Source organism: Ochlerotatus camptorhynchus, unplaced genomic scaffold (genome assembly GCF_037179485.1).
Source record: "Ochlerotatus camptorhynchus isolate MF236.1 unplaced genomic scaffold, CSIRO-AGI_Acam_v1.1 ptg000179l, whole genome shotgun sequence".
Lineage (NCBI taxonomy): Eukaryota > Metazoa > Arthropoda > Insecta > Diptera > Culicidae > Ochlerotatus > Ochlerotatus camptorhynchus.
In genome coordinates, this window is record NW_027040669.1 from 950,843 (window position 1) to 977,729 (window position 26,887).

General features: G+C 40.8%; 1 protein-coding gene across 2 annotated transcripts in view; it reads right to left on the reverse strand.

Moving 5' to 3' along the window:
- Window positions 1–1,686: 1,686 nt before the first annotated feature.
- The window catches only part of TrissinR (Trissin receptor), a 232,469-nt gene continuing 207,268 nt past the window's right edge, over window positions 1,687–26,887 (reverse strand). Inside the window, exons 6-9 of one of the 2 annotated variants that reach the window (XM_065222853.1) lie at window positions 26,723–26,884; window positions 26,414–26,622; window positions 16,488–16,689; window positions 1,687–2,016 (exon numbers count right to left, since the gene is read on the reverse strand). In XM_065222853.1, the coding sequence (XP_065078925.1) occupies window positions 1,990–2,016; window positions 16,488–16,689; window positions 26,414–26,622; window positions 26,723–26,884 (600 nt within the window). In that variant the 3' untranslated portion in view covers window positions 1,687–1,989. Of the gene's footprint in view, window positions 2,051–16,487; window positions 16,690–26,413; window positions 26,623–26,722; window positions 26,885–26,887 lie in introns of both variants that reach the window. The other variant, XM_065222852.1, reaches the window with a different exon arrangement.

Genomic DNA, 26,887 nt, shown 5'->3' on the forward strand with positions numbered 1-26,887 from the left:
GCTAGGAAGTCTGGATTAGTTAATGCTTATTTCTGAAACTGTTAATCTGTTCAGTGACATGTAAATTGATCAATGCATGCTAGTCTATAATTAGTGTCGATTTTTAAAATACCGTCTCTTGCATTCCAAAGCGATTCTTAGTGTTCTTTCGAATTGTCTACACTTTCTATCTGAATAAACTTCTAGAACCAACTATAATGATCTACTCTGCATGATTCCGTTATTCGATTTGCTTATCACAGAACTGTTTAGTTTTTTTTTTTAAATTTGAACCGTTCCAGTAGAAGATATCTCCGTTAAAACAAAAATCTAGGACTGCGAATTTGAGTTTGATTGCTTAATGTAACAATCAAAGTTTAGGATAATTGGAGGCTACTACCACAAACGAAGTGACAGACGACTAACTGGCGAAGAAATCCATTAAAATAATGTGGTTCACTGTAACAGAATTTTGTTAAAAGCTTGTGCCATAATCCACTAGATGGGCTAGTATTTTTGTTGATCTTTTACAGTGTGCAAAGAGTGTATTATTTTGTCATTTTTTTATGCATTTCAGTTTAAGACATAGAACCAAAACATTCTAGTACATTTGGTGAAAATACTAATACAATCCAGTAGTAATGCTGCCATGTGGTACACTGAAAAATTGCAACAGCAGGTTCGTCACCAAAGTTTTCGAACCGCTCCGTCTGTCACTTCGTTTGTGTTAGCGGATGCATCGCCATGTAAAGATGTTTATTGCTTTCATCTGACTAAGCTAACAAAATTATGATATTAGATCTGTCCAAATGAGTTTGACAGCGATTTGTTTTGTAATTTCCTCAGATTTTCACTAACACGCTATCACAAATCACATCAAAATTATGAAATCATCATCACTTTCATAGTTCTTCTATTCTCCACGAGTGCCAACTTTGATTTGCCAATTGATGGGCAAAGATTTTTCGGACAGTTGTTGTGCTATTTGCCTTCAGAGCTGTGTAATTAAGGTTGAACACAAGAATCAATATTTTCTTTCTCCCGAGGCGGGGAGGAATATGATGCTAGGTACGTCTTGGTGGTTAGCCAAACTTTCCGATTCAATGCATGGATGATTGGAAATTTGATGAGGCAAACTGTCTGGATGGCGCAGCAACACAAGAAACTCATTCATGCCGGTAATTAATGACGGAACTTTTCTTTGTGCGTAACGCAATCGATGAAAATAATTCCCGCATAGCGTCGTTCAGTGACGCGTGAATTTGGACCAATCAAGTGAAATCAAACGGGAATGAATGCCCAAAAGTTCCAAACAGCTGAACTCTGTTTTCGTCTAGACGGTTGCTGATCAATATTTTACGGAAATATCTTCCTACCGTCCGATGTCGCATTTTCACTAAAATACTGGCTAATCTCTGGCTACAATCTCAACAGTTCATAAATCTCTTATTCTTCCCCGTCTCGAATTCTAATTCTACTGAATGGTGAGAGAAAGTTCAATTTGATTAGAACTACAAACAATCTTCTGCTATGTACACTTCACACTTTGCCCCGACGAACCTTTACCTTAAATTACGTACCCTCCTCGCACTCGACGTAGTAAACCGACGACAGGGCAAAGGTGACGGTCCCGGTCGAAACGAACTCATTGTCGTTACAGGTCGTGGTCGTGTCTTCCTCGTCGTCGTCCACGTTGACGTCCGCGACCAGTGTGTTGATGTTCCGGCGTGGCACTCGAAACCGACTGCCGGCCATCATCATCATCTTCGTCATCTTGGATGAGCTCGTCGGCGGCCCGGCCGTTGTTGATGGATTCGAACAGTTCGATTGGGTGTTGCTGTTGTTGTTGCTGTTGCTGTTGTTGTTGTTGATGTTGATGATGCTTTGTGGGTTGGTGCTGGTGGTCGTGGTCATGATCGAGGGTGCGGTGACGTTGGGACCGCTGCTGCTTTTGGTTGTTCCACCAAACCAAGGGGTTCCAAAGGCCGGAGCAGCACCGGCGGCACACGATCAGGTCGTAGCATCATTGGGGAAATCCTACATGGGTTGAATCGGTCGGTAAGGAATGGTTCTATACACACACACATACACAGACGTGGGATAAAGGTGAGATTGATTCAATTTTGTTTTGCATTTTTTCCGATCCATGGATGAATTGCGACGATAAGCGGCGCCGATCAAACGAACACGAACGAACGATGCATGGCATGGCGAAAATAAATGGAAAAAAGAAAAACGAGAACTATTGAAACAAATATAGCAACCAGCGATAATTCGGCGATAAGCATTTTTTTTTATTTATCAAGATTTCATTAGAATGATGACGTAATGTAATGGAACTCGAGAAGCGTATTTTATTTCTAAAATCTCTGATATATATTAAATTTAAAATCATGCAGAAAACAAAAGAACTTACCTTATCGATTTTGTCAGCAAACAATATCATCTTGAAATGTTTTTCGATTCAATCTCCTCACGCGATTTCCCTTGTTTCAGCCCCTTATGTGCATAAACTACATGCTTAACCTTTTCCTACTTCAAAGGGAAATTCTAAAAACAGCATTCACATTTAGTCCAAATCATAGTAAAAGAATTACGAAAGAAGAGCAATCATTGCAGAATTCGAAACGATCAATTTTTAGAAATAAGACTACGTCTTTGACGAACGTATGGTGCACCATTTCATCGAAGCAGCGTTGCGATGTCATGTAAGGCAGTAATCAACTTTGCAATGGGGATGATTTCCAACAATGCCCGCAGACCATTACTTCGTCTTCTCGGATAGTCTCAGTTCGATTGGGGCTGTTCGGTCGACGAAACCAAGTAGGCACTCATATTATTTTCTTTCAAAGGTAAGGGAGCAGATAAGTGTGCTGGTCGAAAGATCATATAACAAGCAGAACATTGCATTAGGTCCTAAGTAACATGGACAGATTCTCTCCGTCGACTTTCTCTTTGTATCCCCACGGCCATGTAAAGACATTCTCAGATATTTTTAGCACACAAATCGCTAAATGAAGCTTTAATCCAGCATCTAATATGATAAACACAACAAGAAGCGATCATGTGCTCAAGTTATTAACGAAAGAGAAAGTCGACGAAGAGAATCGATCAATGTTACTTAGGACCTAATGCAATGGTCCGCTAGATATGATTACCTTTGATTACCTTTGTATGGGTCCCCTCACATTGCTCAATCACAGGCAATGAAAAGGCGGACTCTCTAGCAAAGGTGGGCGCGCAGGAAGGCGAACTTTATGACAGGCAAATTTCTCACGATTGAATTCACAATTTAGTGTGTCAGAGTACCCTTTCGAGTTGGCAAACCGATTGGGACACTGGAAATCCAAGACGGTGATTACATTCAATTCTTCCTAATGTTTTTTTTTTCGAGAGCGTGGTTTAGAGGCTTGGGTTTAAGTCGTGACTTCATTCGTGTGATGAGTAGACTTATGTCCAACCACTACTCGCTAGATGCTCATCTCAATAGAATAGACCTCGTGGACAGCAACATCTGTCGGTGTGGTAACGGTTACGATGACATCGATCACGCAGTTTGGCAATGTACCGATAATGACGCCGCCAGACAGCGCCTTTTGAATACCCTCGAGGCTCAAGGAAGCCAACCCTATCAGAGACGTGTTGGCAACTCGCGATATCTGCTATATGCAGTCAATTAGTGTGTTCCTGTAAAGTCTAGTATAAGAATTTATACTATTTGTCTTTGTCTATCTTTATCAGTTTTGATGTAGGACTACGTCTGTGGTTTCTATATGGGGTACACTTTGTGAAAACCGAAAACGTGAAACGAAATTATGAAAGATTTTGAACGTTAATAACTAAGCTGCCCTTGAACCAATTTCAATAACTTAATCGCCAATCGATCAGAAATATTTCTACGCATATGTTAAAATTAAGACTCTATCATTTTTTCAAAATGTCACTGTTGAAAATTGCACGAATGTGCAACTTTAGCTATAATAATTAAAATTATCACCGATTGCCTGCGAAAAGCGATTCATCCATCCGGCCTCACCAAACGGTGCTTATTCAATCACCGCGTGGGGAGTGGTGGTGTTCTCCAGTACACAACGAAAGGCTCCCCGCAAGCAGCGAGCTGCAGCCCACATGAGCATCCATAGATACACCGCACCGCTATTGATCGGAATCAGTAGCTCTTCGTGAGTCGCTGTGGGCCAAGCGCGTCATACTAAAAAGTATAAACAGAGAGAACCCCGCTCAAATTCCTATTCCTACACAAAACTCAAGCTCCTGCTGCAGTTAACAAATAACATTTCTCGCGTCACCTTTCAAATAAATCAATCTACGTTGATCGATTCTCTTCAACGATTCTCTCTTTCGTTAATAACATGGCTGCATTCATATGTCGGGCAAATTTTTCTACATAGTCTGTTAAAAGAAAGTATTATCAAGCGTATTGGACGATAAGATCAGCTGAACGTGTTTTTGGAGCCGACTTAATAACGAAAGAGAGAATCGTTGAAGAGAATTGATCAATGTAGATTGGTCTATTTGAAAGGTGATCCTAGATTTATTATATAAGACCACGTAGTCCTACATCACCATTACGTACAACCCCATAGGGTTGTCCCTTGTAGTTTTTGTTTGTCTAGCCCTCCCGTCTCGATAAGTCTCATCGTCGACTACTGATCACCATAGCCGGTCGAACACCAGACGAATTTAGAACCGCACTATCGTTCATACTGGCGAATATGCTCTGGTGAGACAACGGAACCCATCCCCAATATCTTACCCTGATCCTATCTTTCGACAATGACTGATCTCTGACCTCGGGTAAGCCGTGAGTTTTCGGGCCAACTCCTACTAGACATAGAATTAAGTGAATTTCGTTACAAACAAAGAACAATGAATAATCGGCTCCGTAAAGCTAACGCGATTGATGGAAGGCTAAATGGATAAATGAACCATGGCACGAAAAACTGTCATATGAAACCACGGTGCGACTGTGCTCAAACTGATGACACCGAGCCGATGTGCCTTAATTGCGGTGGTACTCACCGTGCCACTACTCGGGACTGCCCCAAGCGAACGGAATACATCAACATCAGGAAGAAGGTGGCTACTAGCAACCAGGCAGGCCGGCATCGAAACAAACGTACACTACCAGCCAAATAAATTTTCTGCCTCGGCACCTGGACTATCGTAAGCCCGTGTTGCCTTAGGCGATACAGTTGACGAATCTCCGTTTACATCGGAGGAACTAGTAACGCTGGTTGCTGAGGTGATCGTCATCCTGCACACCTGCAAGACTCGATCTGAACAGCTTCATGCTACCTTATCTCTCGTCACCAAGTATGGACCGTGAAGTTATAAAAATTACAAATTGGAACGCTTGCTCGCTGACGAACAAGCATAGAGAGCTACTAGATTTCCTCAACACCAAGGAGGTCGACATTGCTATCATCACCGAGACGCACTTGACGCCCAAACTGAACGTATTCCTTCTCGACTTCCGGCTCGTCAGACTTGACCGCACCTGCTCCGGAGGTGGGAGAGTTGCCATCGCTGCAAGATGGAACATCAGGAACATGGCTGCTACCAAACTTCAAGCTGAAAACAATCATAGCCACCGGAGTGGAGGTGAGCACATCACTTGGCCTAATTACCATCATCGCGGTCTATCGCGGGAACTTCATCGCTGGGCCACTATACCATCTTGCCCCGGACATGAGGCGGTGAGATCGGTTCCAGCACTGTGTCGACATCGCCGACGACTACGAAGTCCATCCGGACGCTCCCGAAGACGTTGACCTATGCCTGCGTTCCTTGGAGGAGCCGATATCCCGAGCCAGGGAACAGCACATGCCAGTATCCAGACAGGTGAGCAATACTCTGAACCTTGATATTCCCACTAAAAACTTGATCAGATACCGTAACACCAACGCACTGGACTGCCTGCCTTGAAGACCCATTGCAACCGTCTAACAAAATTTATCCAAGCCTCAGTGGATGGTGGACCTCAGAAATGTGCACTTCAGTAATAAGATGAGCTCTTTCCCAGATTGTGCTAAGCCTTTCTGGACGTTAAACGAAATCCTTAAAAATAATTTAAAACCCATTTCACTACTTGTGCCGTTGAATCAACCCAATGATTCGATCGCCTATCTGAAAACCCCTGAAGAGAAGGCTGATGCTATAGGTCAACACTTCGTCAGCTCTCATAATCTCGGGCTGAACATGCCTAGCCCATTCGATACTGCAGTTGCGATAAATGCAACCAACCTCCATCGAATTCCCATTAATGTCCTTTTTTTCAAGCTATAGACCCATCAGCCTCTTCTCGGGGTTATCCTAGCTGTTCGAAAGAGCAGTCCACCATCGACTCCTGTCATCTGCCGAGGAAAACAACTTATTGCTCGAGGCGCAGTTTGGCTTCTGTATAAGTCGCTCGACGGTTCACCAGCTGACTCGAGTAACAAACATTCTCAGACGGAATAAATCTGTATCTAAAACATCTGCCATATGGCATTGTTGGACGTTGAAAAAGCGTTCGACAATGTTTGGCATGATGGCCTGGTCTACACATACGGTCTTCCAATCTTCCTAGTTAAGATAATTAAAAATTATCTGAGTCTCTCTCAATGGCATCACATCGGATGCTTTCCACATCGGTGCGGGTGTCCCACAGGGAAGCATCATTGGCCCCATCTTATTCAATATCGTATGAATATTTTAACAGCTGGAAGATCCGTATCAACGCGGCAAAGACCCAGGTCATCATCTTTCCACGCTCTAAATCTCCCAGACTTGTTCCGTCTGAGAATAAAAACGTCAACTTGGATGGTACAGTGCTGGAATGGTCAAAAGAGGTAGTGTGCCTTGGCCTTACACTCGACAGCAAGCTGACAAAACCAAAACAAATTTTTTAAATTTAAACGAAAACAAGCCCTTAAAAGGATATCCCGTGAATTAGCGTTAAACCGAAGACAACAAATGATTTGTTGTCTTCGGTTAAACGCAATCATCATCTTAGAATAACCAATTAACTAAGGTAAAGATGAAGAACCAAAGGCTAACATAAAAAAACATATGGGGTTGTACGCAATGGGGACGTAGGACTACGTGGTCTTATACAATAAATAATCTTTGTCAACTGCAGCAAGAGCTTGTGTTTTGTGTAGGAATAGGCATTTGAGCAGGGTATACTCTTTAGTAGGACTATGATTGAAAAGAACCTTTTGATATGAATTTTAGTTGGGACATGTTCAGAAATTTAACTCTTTTGGAAGATCTTGGTGGCCCTAAAAAGGGCCGATGGTAGTACAGGCTTAAAGCTTTTGACGTGTAGGCGGCTGGATCAGTAAATCGGACCGGACAATCCCATATTCTTCGGTTCAATGATTGGGCACTCGCAAGAGTTTCGGTCCGTCTGCTGCTAGACAGGAGTTAAACTGATGTCTGCGACAGGTTGGAAGGTCGCAGAATATCAGTGTCCACCCAGCTAAAGCTCCTCCCCTTTTTAGTTTTTCTAGTTAAACTCCTTCCCTCAAGAAGTTGGTAAATCTTAGCTTTTAGCAGAAAGACGCTTAATTCTTTTTTCGGCGAATTTATGATCCTGTTTCATGTCATGGTTCTTATCTATGCCTGTTCAGATAAATTAGTACTTTTGTTTATTTTCTCTACTGTGCTAAATCAAACGAGCAGAAATAAGAAGGGATGCCGGTTACGCGCTCGAATATTTGAAAATTCGATAAATATTTAATCGAATAGCTGGAAAAGTCTTTAAGATTAATCGTTAATCGAATGATTGGCATCCCTAGAAAATAGAGTAATTTCATGTTTTATGGTAGTCCTTCAAAAATGCCGAACAGCAGAATTGCAACCAGCAAGTGTAACCCAAGAACGAAAAGCGGTGCAATGCTAGTTTTCATTGCTATGACGACGACTGAATTAAGAAGCTTAGAAGCAGAGGGGTGAAAGTCAATTCTCTTAATCGATTTCCTCTTTTGATGACCATGGCTTCACTAGCGTATTTTGCACTATTTCTGCTATGCTCTTCTATCATCCAGAACAACAAACGTATCAATGTATGTGTGTCCCTTCGTGGATGTGTTAACGAAACAGAAAGTCGATGCACCCCTGTTTCCATGTTTGGTTACAAGATTACAACTCTGGACAGCATTTTGTGTGGTCGTGTGGTTCTGAATATGGCGATGAGTGTGCAAAATGTTACTCAATTGTATCCTACCTATTCGCACACGCCGGAAGATCCGAGGCAAATGCCACTCCGACATGTTTCGTCTAGAATCGATTCTCTGATGACAGTGTTGGGGAAGCAGCATATGCATGTGAGTAATTCTTGGATTTGTTAGACGCTTTTGGATAATGCTTGACATTTACCACCTTTTCAATAGTTTCTTGTTCAAAATCACAATCGATGCATGGAAATATTTCTGATCGATTGGTGATAAAATTATTGAAATTGGTCCAGAAGCAGCTGAGTAATTAACGTTCAAAATCTTTCATAATTTCGTTACATGATCCATTTTTGGATTTCACAAAGTGTAGAAATCACAGACGAAGTCCTTCGTAAAAAAAATAGGGTTGTCCTCTCAATTGGATAATAAAGAGGTGCTTAAATAACCCCATATGACCTTTGTACCCCTTCTTTTCCTATTTCGCTGACATATTATCGAACATTTTGATCAATATTGAAAGTACCGTATTCTGATAAGGAAAACACAACTGCCTGTTGCGTTTTCACAAAATGCAACCTTCACTCTCTTCTTAGCTTCAGAGGCCTAATATAAACTTATGACGGAGCTACTGAAAAAAATAAACTTATTTATTGGGAATTGTCTTATTTCACAACATTCATTGCGGAGAGGTTCACTTGTTTTAAGGAATTTTTTTTTTATTTAATAATTTCCTAGCAAAACACTAAAGGAATCAAAAATTGAGGTGCAGAACTTGTTTGTATTTCGTAATATGTTCTTATTTTAATATTCATATCTGATTGCAATTTAGGAATAAAATATAGAAGTGTATGTACTCGCATTTTTATGATGTTCCTGAATTTGGCCAGTATTCATTTTGTTTATTAATTTGTTTGATAAGGAAGTAATGAAATTGGGTTGTTAGCGGAATGCTTCAATAAAACAGCAAAAAGGTTATCTTCCATTTAATTCCACTTAATTAATTTTGGTATCCATGACAGATACGTATTTCGACTACAATGTGCAGTCTTCATCAGTGTCATTCCCACTAAAGAACTATTCAAAATCTAACCCCCTTAAGTACTCATCCCCTAGGTATAAAAGTCAAGATCACAGGTATAAAAATGAAACTACAATGTGTTGAATCGGAACCTACCTAACTAATTAAAACCAAAGATTTAAGTAAACTAAAGGAGTAAAATCTATTCAACTCTCTAATAAGGAAAATCCCAAAGGCTTGGTAGCCATCATAATGAAGTAATGAAATTGGGTTGTTAGCGGAATGCTTCAATAAAACAGCAAAAAGGTTATCTTCCATTTAATTCCACTTAATTAATTTTGGTATCCATGACATACCAAAATAACCAAAATTAATTAAGTGGAATTAAATGGAAGATAACCTTTTTGCTGTTTTATTGAAGCATTCCGCTAACAACCCAATTTCATTACTTCATTATGATTTTACTCCTTTAGTTTACTTAAATCTTTGGTTTTAATTAGTTAGGTAGGTTCCGATTCAACACATTGTAGTTTCATTTTTATACCTGTGATCTTGACTTTTATACCTAGGGGATGAGTACTTAAGGGGGTTAGATTTTGAATAGTTCTTTAGTGGGAATGACACTGATGAAGACTGCACATTGTAGTCGAAATACGTATCTGTCATGGATACCAAAATTAATTAAGTGGAATTAAATGGAAGATAACCTTTTTGCTGTTTTATTGTTTGATAAGACTCATTGAAAATAACTTTACAGAGCCGAGGATTCTTGTTAGCTGTACAAAAAATCATAAAACTAAACAGCCCATAATCGCAAGTCAGTCCCATCTGTAAAAACCTGGAAATGAGAAAACAGTGTTCAATTTTTTGTAAGTTTTCTGATTTGATCTATATTTACCAAAAAATATTGGTTGAAATTTCAAGAAATTTTTATTTTATGGCTAAAATCTGAGTGGGTCAGACTTGCGATTACATTTAACGTCAATGAGAAAAATAACCGCAAGTCAGTCACAATTCCATGACGATGCTGCATCAGTTTAGCACAGTATTGAACAGTAGAAAGATACCATGGTCGCATAGAACGTTATTGTACGTTTCTGGATTTGTTCCGCTGGTTCCAGAGCAATGGCCGGAACATTGTACTGTAACAGATTTCCTAAGATCATGTATCAGTGATCTTAATGTTTTCTAATGAAATTTACAACCCATTTGAAACCAACGTTACCAAATTCTTTGAACATTCCCACGCGCAAGTTGGATGCGCTTATCCATATTTTTTACATGGCATGTTCCCACAAACATATCTGGGTCATATCAATTCACAGCTAATCGATTATTCCTATACCACACAAGTGTTGCAATCAATCCAATGCACTTGTGTTCCCAGGCACCAAAGTGTTGATTCATAATTGCTATCCATGTTGCACCAAACGACAAACGGTCTCATGGCATCGAATTTCATAGAAATCACCCAATGCGCTAAGCATTTATATTCTTTCCTTTTTACTCCTGACCTATACCAATAGCGCATAGCTTGAATTTACCAGTGGTGCGGTCGCGTACACGTATTGGTATTCGTCTATCAGTTTAACCACCAAACAGTGGAGACAGTTTTTCTTTATTTAAATCTGTAAAAGTCCATCGGGGAAGAAGTCCAAAACATATTCCGGTGAGTATGGGTCTTCATCAGACCAGAGCCAAACGTGCCAAACCCACCATGCGATAAATCAATTCACATGAGAATTCAAAAATAAGATCAATAAGAGTCATGAAGAATGACCAGCAACATGTTGGCCACACCCGGACATGTTCCGGGTATTGCCGGAGAAGTGGTAAATCCTTTTCAAATCAAAATCTATCAAGATACATCAAATCACATGAGAATTCAAAGCCATATCCATTGGCGGTCAAACTGAGTATCGTAAGAACTATATTGGCCATATTCAGACATGTTCTAGATCCCTAGAGAACGTGGACAAAATCTGTCTTGAGACAAATCTCATGATGCGATGTGTTGTCTAATAATATGAATTCTATAGAAGCAATCCTAAAAACATATCTGTGACGTTGGGTTATAGTTTATTTAATGAAATCCTATTTTTTTTCTAATAGGACTGACTTGCGGTTACTTCGTTTGCTGTTGTTCATTTTTCTTGAACAAACCACCTTTTCTCAATAGCACATCTCAAAAATCATAGAAAGATAAACCGAATAGTGATGCTAACTCAAAATTGATAAAAATGCAGATGGGACTGACTTGCGATTACCGGCAGTATAGTCAAAAGATACAACACAATAAACACTTTATCTTCCGCTTTCCAATAAGCCTCCTCCATCAGAACTAGATCCACTTCCAGTAGTTTAGTTGTATGGCAGCATCGCCAACGGGGAACAGAGAGCTTCCATTGCAGCAACAGACGCAAAACGTTGTTATCACTCGGCGCAATCATCACGAAACGGTTGCTTTCCAAAATCGACGATGCATCGACTGAAAGAACTGATGATGAAGAAGAATGAGGAGAACCAAACAATGGTTGCTGCCGAGTAGACAGACGATCGTGTTTCACGCATCAAGAGTGGCCTGCTTCTGCCAGCAGCCGAGTGAACACTGTTTTACTAAGTATTAAATCCAAAATATGTACATAGGACCCATATATTTATACTTTCATTTGCCTCTAACTTTTTCCATCAACAGAATTCCGTAAAATTATGTTTATAGCTTTTGAAGAGAGTTTGATATTACCTATTTTTTTTTGCAAATAACTAAAATCTGTACCTCTTATGCATGACGAACTAGAGCGGTCAGAACATGTTTTTATTTTTCAGTGAATGTGGTGACATTTTGAGAGAAGTATTTGAAGTTTGTAATTTTTAAATTTTACTTAAAATTATTATACAAACATTTTCCGCGAATATTTTTCCCAGAAACACTACATTTTTGTAAGCAAGTTTGTCTCAGACTTCATTTCAATCATAAGTAAATCATTCATGCTGCAACTTACAGCAGTGAAAGACAAGAAGTTTTCAAGCATAAAAAAACTACAAGAGACAGCCTTATGGGGTTGTACGCAATGGTGACGTAGGACTACGTAGTCTTATACAATAAACCATATTTGTTAACTGCAGCTTGTGTTTTGTGTAGGAATAGGAATTTGAGCGGGGTTCTCTCTGTTTATACTCTTTAGTATGACGCGCTTGACATAGATGGCCCACAACCAGTGATGCCACATATACAGATTTATCTGTAACCATACAGATTTTTTTCAATATTTTGATACAGATATCTGTACATACAGATTACAGATTTTTGAAAAATATACAGACTTGTTAAATAAGGAAAATATAAATTATATTATTGTTTTCTATTTATAAATAATAAATAAATATAATCTGATAAAAAATCGCTTTTTACTGTTGAGCAGCTTGAAGTCAATCTGTGAGCATCAAACCCAAAACGTATTTTTCACTAAATAAAAAATAATTGTATTCTGATTTCTCGTTAGAAGGGATATTAGTTTCCCTTTCTTTATGTTTGATTAACTATGTCATATAGTTACAGATAAAATATTTAATTAACTATATTTATATGATAATCAGGTTCGGCTTGGCAGTCCGGCAATCACTCAATCAGAACAAATTAATTTTGTAATTTGTCCCTACGTTCCGGCTATGATTAAAACCTTCTTCAGGAGAAAAAGGCCCTAATCAGAGCCGAAACGTAGGGACAAATTACAAAATTAATTTGTTCTGATTAAGTTATTGCCATACTGCCAAGCCGAAACTGATTATTGTAAAGCCTCACAGTCGAACACTCCAACACAATATATTTATATGTCAAATCGGTAAACAAGGCATTTTAGTAAACCCAGGAAATTTTCCGTTGGAAGCAGATTTGTCCCTCCCTGCAACTGGAACTTATTGTTTTGTATTTTCTGAATTGTGGAAAAGAAACAAATCACTTAAAAAATCAAGATTATAGGATTTCGTTATTTAAAAAAAGGCAAATTCGTTAGAAAACTAACCTTAGTCATTTTTCAAGATTCTAAACATTGAACAAGTTCCTTCTAAGCTATCAATGAACTCAATGAAGATTTAGTTAAATTGATACTGAGACCATAATAAATAAATATCAGTTCCGTTCAATTTTGGCACCATGCCAAATTCGAATGGATTTTTAAAATAGTGTATTTTTGTTCCATGTGATTAAAATTTTTAATAAAAGAATAATTATTATTAACGTCTATGTAATCAAGATGACTTACGGTGGATTTTGAACTTAATTTTCAAGCTTGTTGCCAAAGTACAGATATTTTTTTACAGATTTTTGTCAGCCAGATACAGATTAAAAAGATTTTTTGCGATGAAAATACAGATTGAAAATCAATTAAATGTGGCATCACTGCCCACAGCAACTCACGTAGAGCTACTGATTCCAATAAATAGCGGTGCAGCCTTTCATTGTGTACTGGAGAATACCACCACTCACCACGCGGTGATTGAATAGACACCGTTTGGTGAGAACGGATTGAATTCAACTTTGAAATCTGTGTTATGGAAATCGCTTTTTGCAGGCATTCGATGATAATTTTAACTGTCATAGCAACAGTTGCACAGTTATAATTTTCATTAGTGACATTTTGAAAAATGATGAAGTCTCGCGTAACATTTGAAAAAGGCCTATCCTCGTTGATCGATTCTCTTCATCGACTTTCTCTTTGGTTTACCACGGCAGCATAAACGAATTTCTCTTTAAGCTCGCAGCACAGTTCGACAGAAGATTATGTAAGCTGGCGCCTGAAACAACACACTCAATGGGAAATTCAAACGCAAACCAACATTACCGTCGGGTAGGGGAAGTTTTACCCTACCTGATCGTAATGTTGATTTGCGTGGGCGAGCCTTGACTTTCAAGACATCATCGAAAGAAGTCATTGTTTACAAAAGCTGTTACGCCCTAATTCCATGGGAACTGACATCCGATTGATGACCTTGGCAAATTTCCAAAAAATACTCTTTTACAAATTTATGGTGGCCACATATGTAGATGAGGATGGTGAGGCTGTATGTTGTTTGGAATGAGGGTGACGCGCTTGGCATAGATGGCCCACAGCGACTCACAAAGAGCTACTGATTCCGATCAATAGCGGTGCGGATTCTTCCTCCTTCTATGGTTGCCCATGTGGGATGCAGCTCGCTGCTTGCAGGCAGCCTTTCGTTGTGTACTGGAGAACATCACCACTCACCACGCGGTAATTCAATAAACACCGTTTGATGAGACCGGATGCTATTCAACTTTGAAATCTGTGTTAGGAAAAACACTTGCCACAGGCAATCAGTGATAGTTTTCATTATCGTAGCAACAGTTGCACATTTGTGCAGTTTTCAATAGTGACATTTTGAAAAATGATAAAATCTTAATGTTAACTGATGCGTAGAAATATTTCTGATCGATTGATGATAAAAATATTGAAATTGGCCCAGGAGCAGCTGAGCTATGAACGTTCAAAATCTTTCATAATTATGTTACATGTTCCATTTTCGGTTTTCACAAAGTGTACCTTCATATAGAAACCACAGACGTTGTCCTACGTCAAAATCATTAGACAATTTAGCATGACCCTGGCCACGATTTTCCTCCTTCGTGAAAATTTTCGTGGAAAACAATTTTCAGATTATCTTTTTTTGTGAATTGCAGAGATAATTTAAGCTAGAATTAAACTAAAAAATTCCGGGAAACTTTATAACCCTGACTTTTTTTAATTACGTTTCGTTTAAATAACCATAAACTCTATCTTTGGGCTAAATTTTATAAAACTCTGAGACCCTTCAACCCATTTCTACTGGATAATCCTAAACTGCTCAACTCTATTTATTACCAGTATTTCGGTAAGTACATGGCTTAGATAACTGATTTTCCTGAGGTTTTCTCCGTTGAATAGTCTCCCACCGATGGACGAACGCGAATCACGTATAGGAGAAAGTCAATTTTCGATTATTGACCACCTGAATCCCCACTGTGCACCGTGGTCCACGTCGTCGTTGTCGTTGTCGACGGTTAATGTAAACACCAATGAATGATTCGATTTCCAATCGCTGCGGGCGCCGGGCGGATTGGTGGAAGGGGTGGTTCGGCACAATGAGCGGATTTGATCGAGCTTCGATTCTTTGTTGTTTATTTGGCTTGTTCGAATCATATTTTACGCTAGTAGGTACAAAATGGGGCTGTGGGAGGGTGGACTCCCCACATCAACCCGCTTCTTCCTATTCAGTCTCTATTTGCATTTTAGTATTTCAGATTCGTGCTTCGCAATAACGGACAAGTGCTAGTTTTATTTGTTTTCGTTTTGGATACAAAGCAAATACAATTCCTAGTGTATATGAAATCGGAAACTACTTACTACTCTAGAAGAAGAGAAACGCTGATCTACACAAGCAGGGATTGGAAATTTGATGGCATTGTTAGAAAGGTGTCTAGATTTAGGATAAACAGAGATCGATCAAGTGTAGGAGGTAGGCAGTTTACTTACGATGCACTTTTCACTGGTTTATTGAGGGTTCCGAAAATAAGCAAGATCTATTGAACTCGACAGTCAAGCGTGCAGCTCGTTGTACACGAGCAATCAATTAATATTTGTAAATCATCTTGCTTATTTTCGCAACACTAAAGCAAAATGGACCATTAACGCTCCTTTGTGAGTTTTCTACCGGAAAAGATTCGACATCAACTTCAAACACTACCTATTGCTCGAGGCGGGACACTGCAGTAGCAGCTCGACGTCGCGTCGGTCGTATTCAATTAACACAAATTTGTATCCTTGGGGGGTTTGAGAGGTGAGCGCACGCCTTCGAGGAAACACGCTGACTGTCAGGGACCATCCCGGTGCTGTCCGTCAGCAGCTCAAACTCAATTAGTGTCCCTCAAGATGTTCTTCATTTCAGCTTATCAATTATTACTAGCCAATCAGCGCGTATTTTTTCCAATTATATCCCTGCCGATGGTGATTGTCGTTTTCTGTTTCAATTTTATTCCTTCGTCCAGCTCAGCCGAGTAGCAATAGACAGTGTATTGGGTTAGCTAGGGTGGTGGACTCTATTCTCTATTTATTTTTTTACATGGGTTTCAAAGCTATGTTTCTATGACTAGGGGAAGTATAAGTACTAGAGGCTAAGTGGGCGGGGAGCTCAAGCGGAGGGAAATTAGATAGAAGCTCATGCGGCGCGTTCGATGGGTTGGTGGTGGTGGTGGTGGTGGTGGGTGTGATGATCATCATCCACAGGAGAGGGGCTAATCAATCGATAACATTACTTACATGGAGCGGGATGCGTTGGTTCAGGGATTTGTTCTTGTTTTTCTTGAACGAACAGAGCAACAGTTCACGCATTCCCTTGCGGAAGTTCCGGCTGAGGAAGGCGTACAGCAGTGGGTTGACGCCCGAGTTGAAGTACGTCACCAGGAAGGTGAGTGGTGTGAACAGGGCATTGAAGTTCGAATCGCCCTTGTAGTCTGTGGACCTGAAAAAAGGATGGGGGAAATGATGAGAATTAATAATAGTAATTATTAGCTGATTGTACTGTTCAAACAGACCAACCGAAATTGTAGAAGCCTCGTGTACAGTGGCCCAGGAATGAAATTTTAATAGGAAAAAAATACACTCATGGATTGCATCGAATTGAGTTGACGTCTTCAGTGAAGTCTCTTGTACAAAAAAGAGGTTTGTTGTCTTTGGCAAAGTTGTAGAACGTAAAATTTTATGAAAGGTTACCCAAGACATAAAAGCTGTCTTCTGAGATATATGAAGTTTTATAAAAATAACCTGAAATTCATGTTTTAGTACACCGAAACTACCATTTACGAAGTCTATTTTGACGCAGCATTCTGTTGACGTCCCTTTTTTACGAATGACTTCCCAAATAACGAGTTTTTCTTTTGCGATTTTAGGAAACTGGGAAATACTATGGAATACACAACAATATGAGTCTTTTTGGAATCGGGGTAACGTGTAGGGACCTGAAATCGATGCCTGACGCCATTTTGATCCAAATGGTGGCTTCTGGTTACTGGTGAGTGGTGACTGGTGACTGGTTTGATAATTGCTTCATTCCTGATGCCAAAGTATATGTATCGCAAAAAGGGTCGCCATTTAAAGTTCTTTAAAATTTCCTGTGAAATGAATAGTGTGATCAGAGCCGTCTTTACTACCCTTTGTATGGTCTATTTTTAGTAGAGAGGCCCCTATTTATTATCAATTTTAAAATTCTACCTTCCATGAAATAAAAATACATGTGATAAACCTTTTTCGTATGAAGTTTTCTACCAACCTGCTTTTATTCTAACATTCATCAAATCTTACTAAACTAAATTCGTAGCCACCTTCTCATGCTTGTGAATTTGTTAATAAAAGTGTTGAAATCATAAATCAAAGTTGAGGAAGTTAATCTATCACGTTTCAAAATCAAACACATTATTTTATTCTGCATGCGCTGTAATTTAAATATTTGTGTTGCATTGGCCAAAAATAAAATGGAAGGGCCAAAGTCTACATGAGGAGAGATGATTGACTTGCACAGCTGTATTTTTTGGTAATAGTTAAATCGTTTTCAGTCGATACATAATTCCATACTTCTTGGTAATTTTCTTGATAAAATTGTTAATGTTAGAGTTGAACTTAAGTTTGTCATCCATAATCACGCCAAGGTATTTAATCTCCCGAACGCGATCAACAGTCTCATAATCAATTACAACAGAGACGTTATCATTTACTTGATTCCGCGAAGTTACCATGAATTCAGTTTTACTTGCATTCGATTTCAACTGCTTACACTTCAACCATCTACTTATGCAGATCTTCATTCAAGTGTGAAACGGCAACTTCTAAATCCTTAGCTGCAATGAATAACACAGTATCATCTGCACAAATATTAATGTCGCAAAATCGTAAAACACGTCGCAAGTCGTTAATATACATAATAAATAACAGGGGCCCTAATACACTTCCCTGGGGCACTCCAAGGTTATTCCCCATGGGACTGGAAACAGAATCATTAAAACAATCCATTGAGTCCAAATAGCTTTCAAACCATTTATATGCAGAACTCGTAATTCCAAAGCGCTTGATTGATCTTAACAATAAGGGCCTAGAAATTGTTTCAAAAGCGCGTTTAAGATCCAAAAAAACAGCAACAATCGTATCTTTACACTCCAAGTTATTTTTCCACTTCGCTAATACCAAATTCAACACAGTTTCACAAGAATGATCTTTCCGATATCCCGATTGTTATGGTATCATCAAACTATTGCTATTTAAATAATTCAACAGCTGGTCTTTGACAACAAGTTCTAACATTTTCTCTAATGAGTGCAGCATGTTGATCGGATTTTTGAATAGGAACTGTAGTAGATAGAGTTAGTGCAGAATGAAGAATGAGTAGAATCGAGTGAGCGTGAAGTGTGATAGACCGTATGTAAACAGAATATCATTGGTTCAAGAATTTTGATAAGCTAGCAGGTATTGGGCTACAAAATGGTGAGTTACAATCTGGAAGGAGCGATAGACCTAGCTCCGGTCCTCACAAGTTCCTACCTCACGCCTCCACGAGTCATATGATCACAAAAGACTGCCAGCTGAAACATGGACACAGCTGATTGGCGTAACCTGGGCAATGTTGTCAATCCGACAATAACAGAGTGAGGAGGTGCGACGCGAACATTGGCGCGGTAACCATAGCACGGTGATAGAGGAAATGCTTCACCAACCCGAGCGTCTGTTCACCATGGAGGTGCGTCTGACTGGCATCCAGCGGCTGAATAAGAAATGCTCTTCCCTGGAAGCTACACCTAAGATGGCAGCCCCATCACGGTGAATAGGAGACCTTAGGCCAACCACCTACTGTCTCTGAAACCTTTACAATTGTTACAGAAACCAACAGAGAAAAACATCGAACTGATTTAACGGCAACGACTTTTAGCGCAAAACAACGGACACGAATTGGATCATGGAATGTATTGACGTTAGCCCAGCAGGGTAAACTGGCACAACTCGCCAACGAGGCGCGACGCATGAAGCTAGAAATCCTGGGACTGAGTGAAGTTCGTTGGCCAAACTTTGGAGAACACAAACTGCCGTCGGGACAGGTACTACTATACTCTTGTATTCGAGGTGAAAACGTTTCCCGCCATCGTGGAGTTGGTCTCCTACTTAGCGTCCAGGCAAGTGCTGCGCTCATCAAGTTGGAGCCTGTTAATGAGAGGATAATCGTTGCCAAATTTAGAACACGGGTTTGTAACCTTACCATAATCCAATGTTATGCGCCAACCGATGCTGCCGAGCTACAGGACAAGGAGAATTTTTACAGTCAACTGAATGTCAAATGGTGACATCAAGATCTACACTGGCGACTTCAATGCGTAGATCGGCTCCGACAACACGGACATGGGACGCCATGGTCTCGGCGAAATGAGCTGTTTGCAGAATTTTGTGGCAATAACGATATGGTGATTGGGGGCTCGCTCTTCCCCCATCGGCCAGTGCACAAAGTCACGTGGGTTTCCCGTGATGGATATACTGAAAATCAGATCGACCACATCTGCATCAGCCGCAAATGGAGACGGAGCCTTCTTGATGTCCGGAATAAACGCAGCGCCGACCATCACCTTCTAATCGGCGAAATCCGCCTACGCATGGCGCGGATCCAGCGACGGGAGGAGAGACTCGGGCGGCGGTTCAACACACGCCGACTTGAAGATCCAGCGGTAAACAGGTCTTTTGTTGAAGAACTTGAGACTCGACCTGCGGACGTTCCAGACGGTGGCAGCGTAGAAGAACAATGGACGGCCACCAAGAATGCCTTTATAGAAACAAGCGAGAACAACTTGGGTGAGCTGCGCACCCAGAGGAAAGAGTGGATCACAGATGAAACCTGGCGGAAGATTGAGGAGCGTAGAGAAGTAAAAGTCGCGATAGAGCGGGCGAGAACCAGAGGAGCCAAGAACGAAGCCCGTCAACGGTACTCGGCTCTAGAGAAGGAAGTCAAGCGCTCTTGCAGACGGGACAAGCGAGCGTGGGTGAACTCCCTGGCCGACGAAGGGGAGAAAGCCGCAAACACTGGCGATATACGCCTCCTCTACGATATCTCACGATGCTTGAGTGGAGCAAGGATAAACCCGAGGATGCCAGTGAAGGACACGACTGGACAATTGCTTACCGACCCCACTGCCAGCTGAAACGCTGGTTTGAGCACTTCGACGGCCAACCAGCCATCAACATCTCGGCATGATCCGCCTAGGGTGCGGCGCATCACTCGCGTCAATTCCGAGGCCCCATCACTGCAGAAGATTGAAGCAGCTATCCGAAGCATGAAATCCAACAAGGCTCCAGGGGTCGATCGCATATCAGCAGAGATGTTCAAAGCTGACCCCATGCTATCCACACAAATGTTGCATCAACTATTCTGTGATATCTAGGACACCTCGACTTTTCCGGCCGACTGGATTCAGGGCATTTTAGTGAAGGTCCCAAAGAAGGGGGATCTGACTGTGTGCGGCAATTGGCGAGGCATCATGTTACTGTGTATTGTTCTCAAAGTTCTGTGTAAAGTTATCCTGAATCGGATACAGGAGAAGATCGACGCAACTCTCCGACGGCAGCAGGCAGGATTCCGTGCCGGAATATCTTGTGTGGACCATATAGTCACGCTCCGCATCATCCTGGAGCAGGTCAATGAATTCCAAGAGTCCTTTTATTTGGTGAGACGCAAGGGAGTCCCGGATAAAATCGTCAACCTCATCGAAGCGCAGTATGAGGCTTTCACGTGCAGAGTTCTGCATAGCGAAGCCTTGTCCGACCCTATCCGGGTAGTCGCTGGTGTGAGACAAGGATGTATACTATCACCGCTACGGTTTCTCATCGTAATCGACGAGATCATGGTAAGTGCAATTGACCGCGTACCGAACCGTGGGCTGCTTTGGCAGCCTATCACCATGGAGCATCTCAACGACTTCGATTTGGCTGATGATGTTGCTCTACTAGCACAACGGCGCTCTGATATGCAGAGTAAGCTCAATGACCTAGCCGAACGCTCCTCTGCGGTGGGTCTCACCGTCAACGTCAACAAGACCAAATCTTTGGATATCAACACGGGCAACCCTTCCAACTTTACGGTAGCGGGGCAAGCAGTGGAGAAGGTCGAAAGTTCCCAATATCTTGGCAGCCAAATAGCGTCGGGCGGCGGGACAAAGAGCGACATAGGTGCACGAATCAAGAAGGCTAGGGCTGCCTTTGCGAGTTTACGAAACGTATGGAGATCCAACCAGATAAGTCAACGCACCAAAATACGAATTTTCAACTCGAACGTGAAATCTGTGTTGTTATACGCCAGCGAGACGTAGTGTGTATCAGCGGAGAACACTCAAAAGGTGCAGGTCTTCATCAACCGATGTCTGCGGTATATAATTCGTGCCTGGTGGCCAACTGGATCTCGAATTCCGTCGTCGATGTCATCAGAAGCCGATAGCAACAGAAATTCGAGAGCGAAAGTGGAGGTGGGTCAGCGGAAACGAAATCTGCAAGCAAGCGCTGGATTGGAATCCGGCAGGACAACGCAGCAGAGGCAGTCCCAGAGGCTCATGGCGACGGAGCCTCAATAAGGAAATTAAGCAAGTTGATAGGAATTTGACCTGGGCCCAGGTCAAGGCAAAAACAAGCAGCCACCCAGATGGAAGTCTTTCACGTTGGCCCTTTGCACCGCTGGTGGTGCACAGGACCCTTAAGTAAGTAAGTAGCAGGTATAAATATGTGGTATCTAAGCTCGTTGACGGCATTCTTGTAACGAATTTAGGAGAAGACAGACGTTAAGAAGGAACGGCACTAAATAAGGTACAAATTGAAATAATATGATCACATCGAACTATGTTCATGACTTCTAAACCTATATTGGGTATAATCAAATATATCATATTAACAATATGATCCACTCTTTCGCTTAGTTGGCGAACCGAATTTTTAGCGATGAAGGCACCTCTGTGGCCACAAAGGCTACCAATGTATTTGTTTATCGTCACGAGGGGTAAATCAAATGAAAATTTGTTTAATATTTCAAATGAATGTATTCCAGCATTTTATTTTATTTGACGACAACTGAGATATGAATGAAGTTGTTATGTTGAAAGTTGAACATAGAATGTTTATTATACTCTAGTTTTGGTTACAAGAAGGTTTTCAGGAATACATATTATTATGGAGGATGGAGTTATTTGGCTTATTTACTGTTTGGTTATATGCTTGAAGCGTACAGTACTCAAGAATGGTTCTGTATTGATGTGTAAGCTATAATCACCGTAGGCCACTTGCGACGTGGGAACGTTGCGCCGAGGCGTAAGTAGAGAGATCGAATTACGCCTCGCACCAATCGATTATTAGAATAAGGCATGGTGACAATGACATGGGTTATCGACCATGTTTCGAGACTGCAAAGGTTTGCAATAAATTAATTTGAAGTGTTTGCACTTGCTAGATACATTTGAACTGCAAGCCTTGGCTTCTATGGGAATGATGATGCGCCAGTGATTTCTGTACTGTGGGAAAGTATGAGTAATTTGAGTTGAGGAAAATGTCAACGAATTTCTGTTGTTAACGAGTCGTGCATGTTTCAAGCGTCCGAAGCAATTTGATAATTTATGAGTTGTTTTGTACAGCGTGGCGTGGATGCTACACAACAGTGACATGTCAGACAAATTTTAAAGTAATATACATAATGTAATTAATGAAAATAATTCTTACTTTTGTAATAAGTGCTATATTCGCACCCCTCGATTGTAATTGAATGATTGTTGCTGACCTTTTTCAACGCTAGATGGTGCGTGAAGCAATATTGCAACATTTGGAAAAGGCATGAATGGATCATATTGTTAATATGGTATATTTGGTATAATGGAGGTATCTTGTTCCTTTTCACATCCAAATAAAAAGTTGCATCAGTATATTTTACTATTTACATGTGTACTAACGCAGCAAAGCGAACGAATTCTGAACTAATCAACTCACCATCCGGAAGAACTTTGCCACATGTACAACTTTGACGATGAAAGTTGCTTCCTGACCTTAAACTATAGCATATACAAATATTTTACATGCACACTAGCGCCACATACCGAAAATATTCTGAACTATTTACTTTTCACCAGCCAAAGAGCTTTGAACTCCTAAACAACTTTGCCGAAGACAGTAATGTTCTAGGTGTTCGGGATCTTAAGCTGTAGCATATATGAGAATTGCACGTGTATACTAGCGCAGTGCAGTGAGAAAATTATGAACTACTGTTCACCAGCCAAAATACCTTGACCTCCTGAACAACTTTGCCGAACACTGTAACTTTCTATTTGGTAAGGATCTCGATAAGATTTCACGTATTGTCGCGCCGCGTAGTGAGAAAATTCTGAAACATCGTGCACCAAAAAATGGCTTTAACCTCTTGAATAACTTTGTTCAAGACAGTAACTTTCTATCTGGTCAGGATCTCGAGATATAGCATATGCGAGAAGAGTACAGGGTGCGTGACGAATTTTTACAGTAAATTACAAATAGTAATTTCTCATGCTTGTGCATCATGATTTAGATATATTTGGCAGCACTCGATAGCTTATAGTGTTAGGTGTAAGATTTAAACAAACAATGTTGAGTAAACGTAAAGATGTCGAAACAAGAGAGCAATCTGTCAGCCGTTGTCGCTTTGTTGCGCGCCGGAGTATTCATGAAAGAAATAATTCGGTCGGTAAATGTGCCTGAAAGAACAGTGTATAATATTAAAAAAGGCTTGGGAAAGTAATAAGACGGAGAACCTGCTCATACTGCTAATAAAGCACAGAAAAGGCTTACGGAAAATATTTCGTAAATTTGGGAGGAAGAAATTTGGCCCCCAAGCAGTCCCGATATCAATCCAATGGATTATTTTGTATAGGGCGTCGTCCAACGGGATACCAATAGAACCCCTCACACCACACTTAAGTCGCTAAAAGCTAAAATCAAGGCAGTGATGACATCTATGGATCGAAACATTTTAAAACGTGCATACTGCAGTTTCCGGAAGCATCTAACTACAGTCGTCGAAAGGGAAGGCAATTTTTTTTTGAATAAATTTACTTACAACTTCCATATGTTGCGAAAGAAAATAAATCGCACAAAATTCATTGCTAGAATAACTAACTGGTGTATTTTTCTCAAATATGCCATTCACTGCAAAAATTCGTCACGCACCCTGTACATATATACTAACGCCACGTGGTGAGAAAATTCTTAACTATTGTCTACCAGCCAAAAAGGCATGACCCCCTAAGCAATTTTGCCGACGACAGCAACTTGCTAGCTTATCAAGATCTCGAGCTATTGAATATGCGAGAAAGGCACGTATATACTAGTGCTGCATAGTAAGAAAATTCTGAACTATTGTCACCCAACAAAAAGATCTTGACTTCCTGAAAAACTTTGCCGAATACATTTACTTTCTATCTGGTCAGCATCTAGAGATATTTTATATGCGAGAATTTCACATGCATAGTAGCGCTTCGAAGACGTCAATCTATTCAGCGGGACAAACTTAACGAATTTCAAAGCTGATACGTGTTTTGGAATGTACCAATAGCGTACCGTAGCGTACCTTCAAGGATTTTGAACGTACCTCAAAGCTTCCCGGAAAACCCGTGTTCCGCTGGATAGACATACGATTTCAGCAATGACCGAGTCGATCGACCAGATTTCTACGGAAATGGGACGTACAAAATGCGTACTTAACGAATCTGTAATTCATTTTTAACGTACCTCTCATTTTCACTTAAATGCTTATTCTTAACTTTTTAAATCGTTTTATATACAAATTCTGGGCACGGAATTGGATTCCTCGATAAATTTAAGCCCGATTTCATATAAAAAACATTATACTTAAGTGCATTCTAGCCAATTTGAGGACCAAAAACATGAAAATTTTACTGCACTGCCTAGACTCCGTTCAGCCATTCGAAGCACTTAGGATGAATCAAACCTCGATCCCCATAGATGGTCCCTCCAGTCTGTTGTTCCGTCGTTTGGTTACGATTGTGTTACAGAACATCGCAGTCCAAAGTGAAGGCTATTGGATATCAATGTCAAATTCACTGGCGTTCCACAGTCCCACTGGCCGGATATCGCGATTTAGTCCCAACCCAACAAACATTTTAAGGTGATTAAATGCTAAAGGATTAATTTGATAAAGGGTACCTTCTTAAAAATTGCCCTTTGATCGCTTTCTATTTTCTATATACAATTTTCACAGTTACAGTTTGAAAAGCACCCCCCCCCCCTAAAAGTGTGACATAATTAATGGACTATTCCTAATGTCAAATAGGGGTGATTCAAATATGATGGCGTAAAACACTGGATACATTTCAACCGTTTTGCGCGATCTGGAGTGGCCAGTAAGCGATGAAATTAAATTGATTTGCCGATTGCTGCTGCCAACACCGCGCTGGTAGGTAGAGTGTACAGAACAGACATAATCTCAATTACAGGCACCGCCGTCGAATCGGTAAAAGTTTGTGCATCATGCATGCATGATCCAGATTGCCATATGAGAATGCACATTGTTCGACCATTTATGAGTGCTAAATTTAGCTCGGCTCACAATCGCCAGTACCTACCTATATAGTGGGAGTTTATTTCAATTGGTGCCCGGGCGCAAATCGCAAACGCAAATGATTGATAGTTTGATGGTCGATCGTAATTCAATAGTGCAGCAATGAATTTCCACAATGTAACTTTGTAGCTGCCTGCAAACGAAACGGGACTTGGGGAACGATACGTACCACCGCTTACATTTCTCAATCAAAGTTGATGCGAATGCGGCTGTTCAATTGTTTTTTTTTTCGTTTCGATTGAACGATTGCATTCGACGTTAAATCAATTATCATTGCCATCCCTTAAGAGCATTCGTTTCATTTCTGTGTTCGAAAATAACTGCTGGAAATGAAACGAATATGGAATTCGAAAATGGAAAATAAATAGATCGCAATCCCCACTCACATTTTCCACTGATGGATCTTAATTTCGTGAAGCTTGTGACGTTTATTTCAGCTGATCAAAGCTGACCAATTTTCACGAACCCTTGCGTCTTCTTAAATCTAAATTCGAGGTGGTAAAAAATCCCAACGTGCATTTATGCCATGCTTTTCTTTTCTTACAGGTACTTTACGTCTTCGCAGTGAAAAACTTACCAATACTGCCACATTTTGCGCGCATGGAACGGCAAATTGCACAGGGCAAACGTCAGAACCACAACCATCAGCATTCGGATGACGCCCCGCCTCGCCCTCAGGACGTTGTTCGACGAGTGTGACACCTGCGTCAGTTGGGTGCCGTGCCGTTGGTGGAAGCTATTCTGCCGCCACGTCGTAACCACCACCTTGTCGGACTCCACCGAAACCTGCGTGAGAGGGGCAAAACGGCACACCTGTGTTATATAATTGTTACATCATCCAACATCGCATTCAATCCTCCTTGGTCAATATCCTGTCGTGTCGTACCTGACTCTCGGTGACTCCGGCTGCCCGCTTCTCGTACTTGCTGCTCGGCTTTCGGTTGAAATTGTTCGAGTAATTGGACGAGGTGGTGTTCTGTAGGGCAATGTGTCGCTCCAACCCCCGGGAGCTTTTCCACAGTGCTATCGCTATCCGGCTGTACAGGATCTG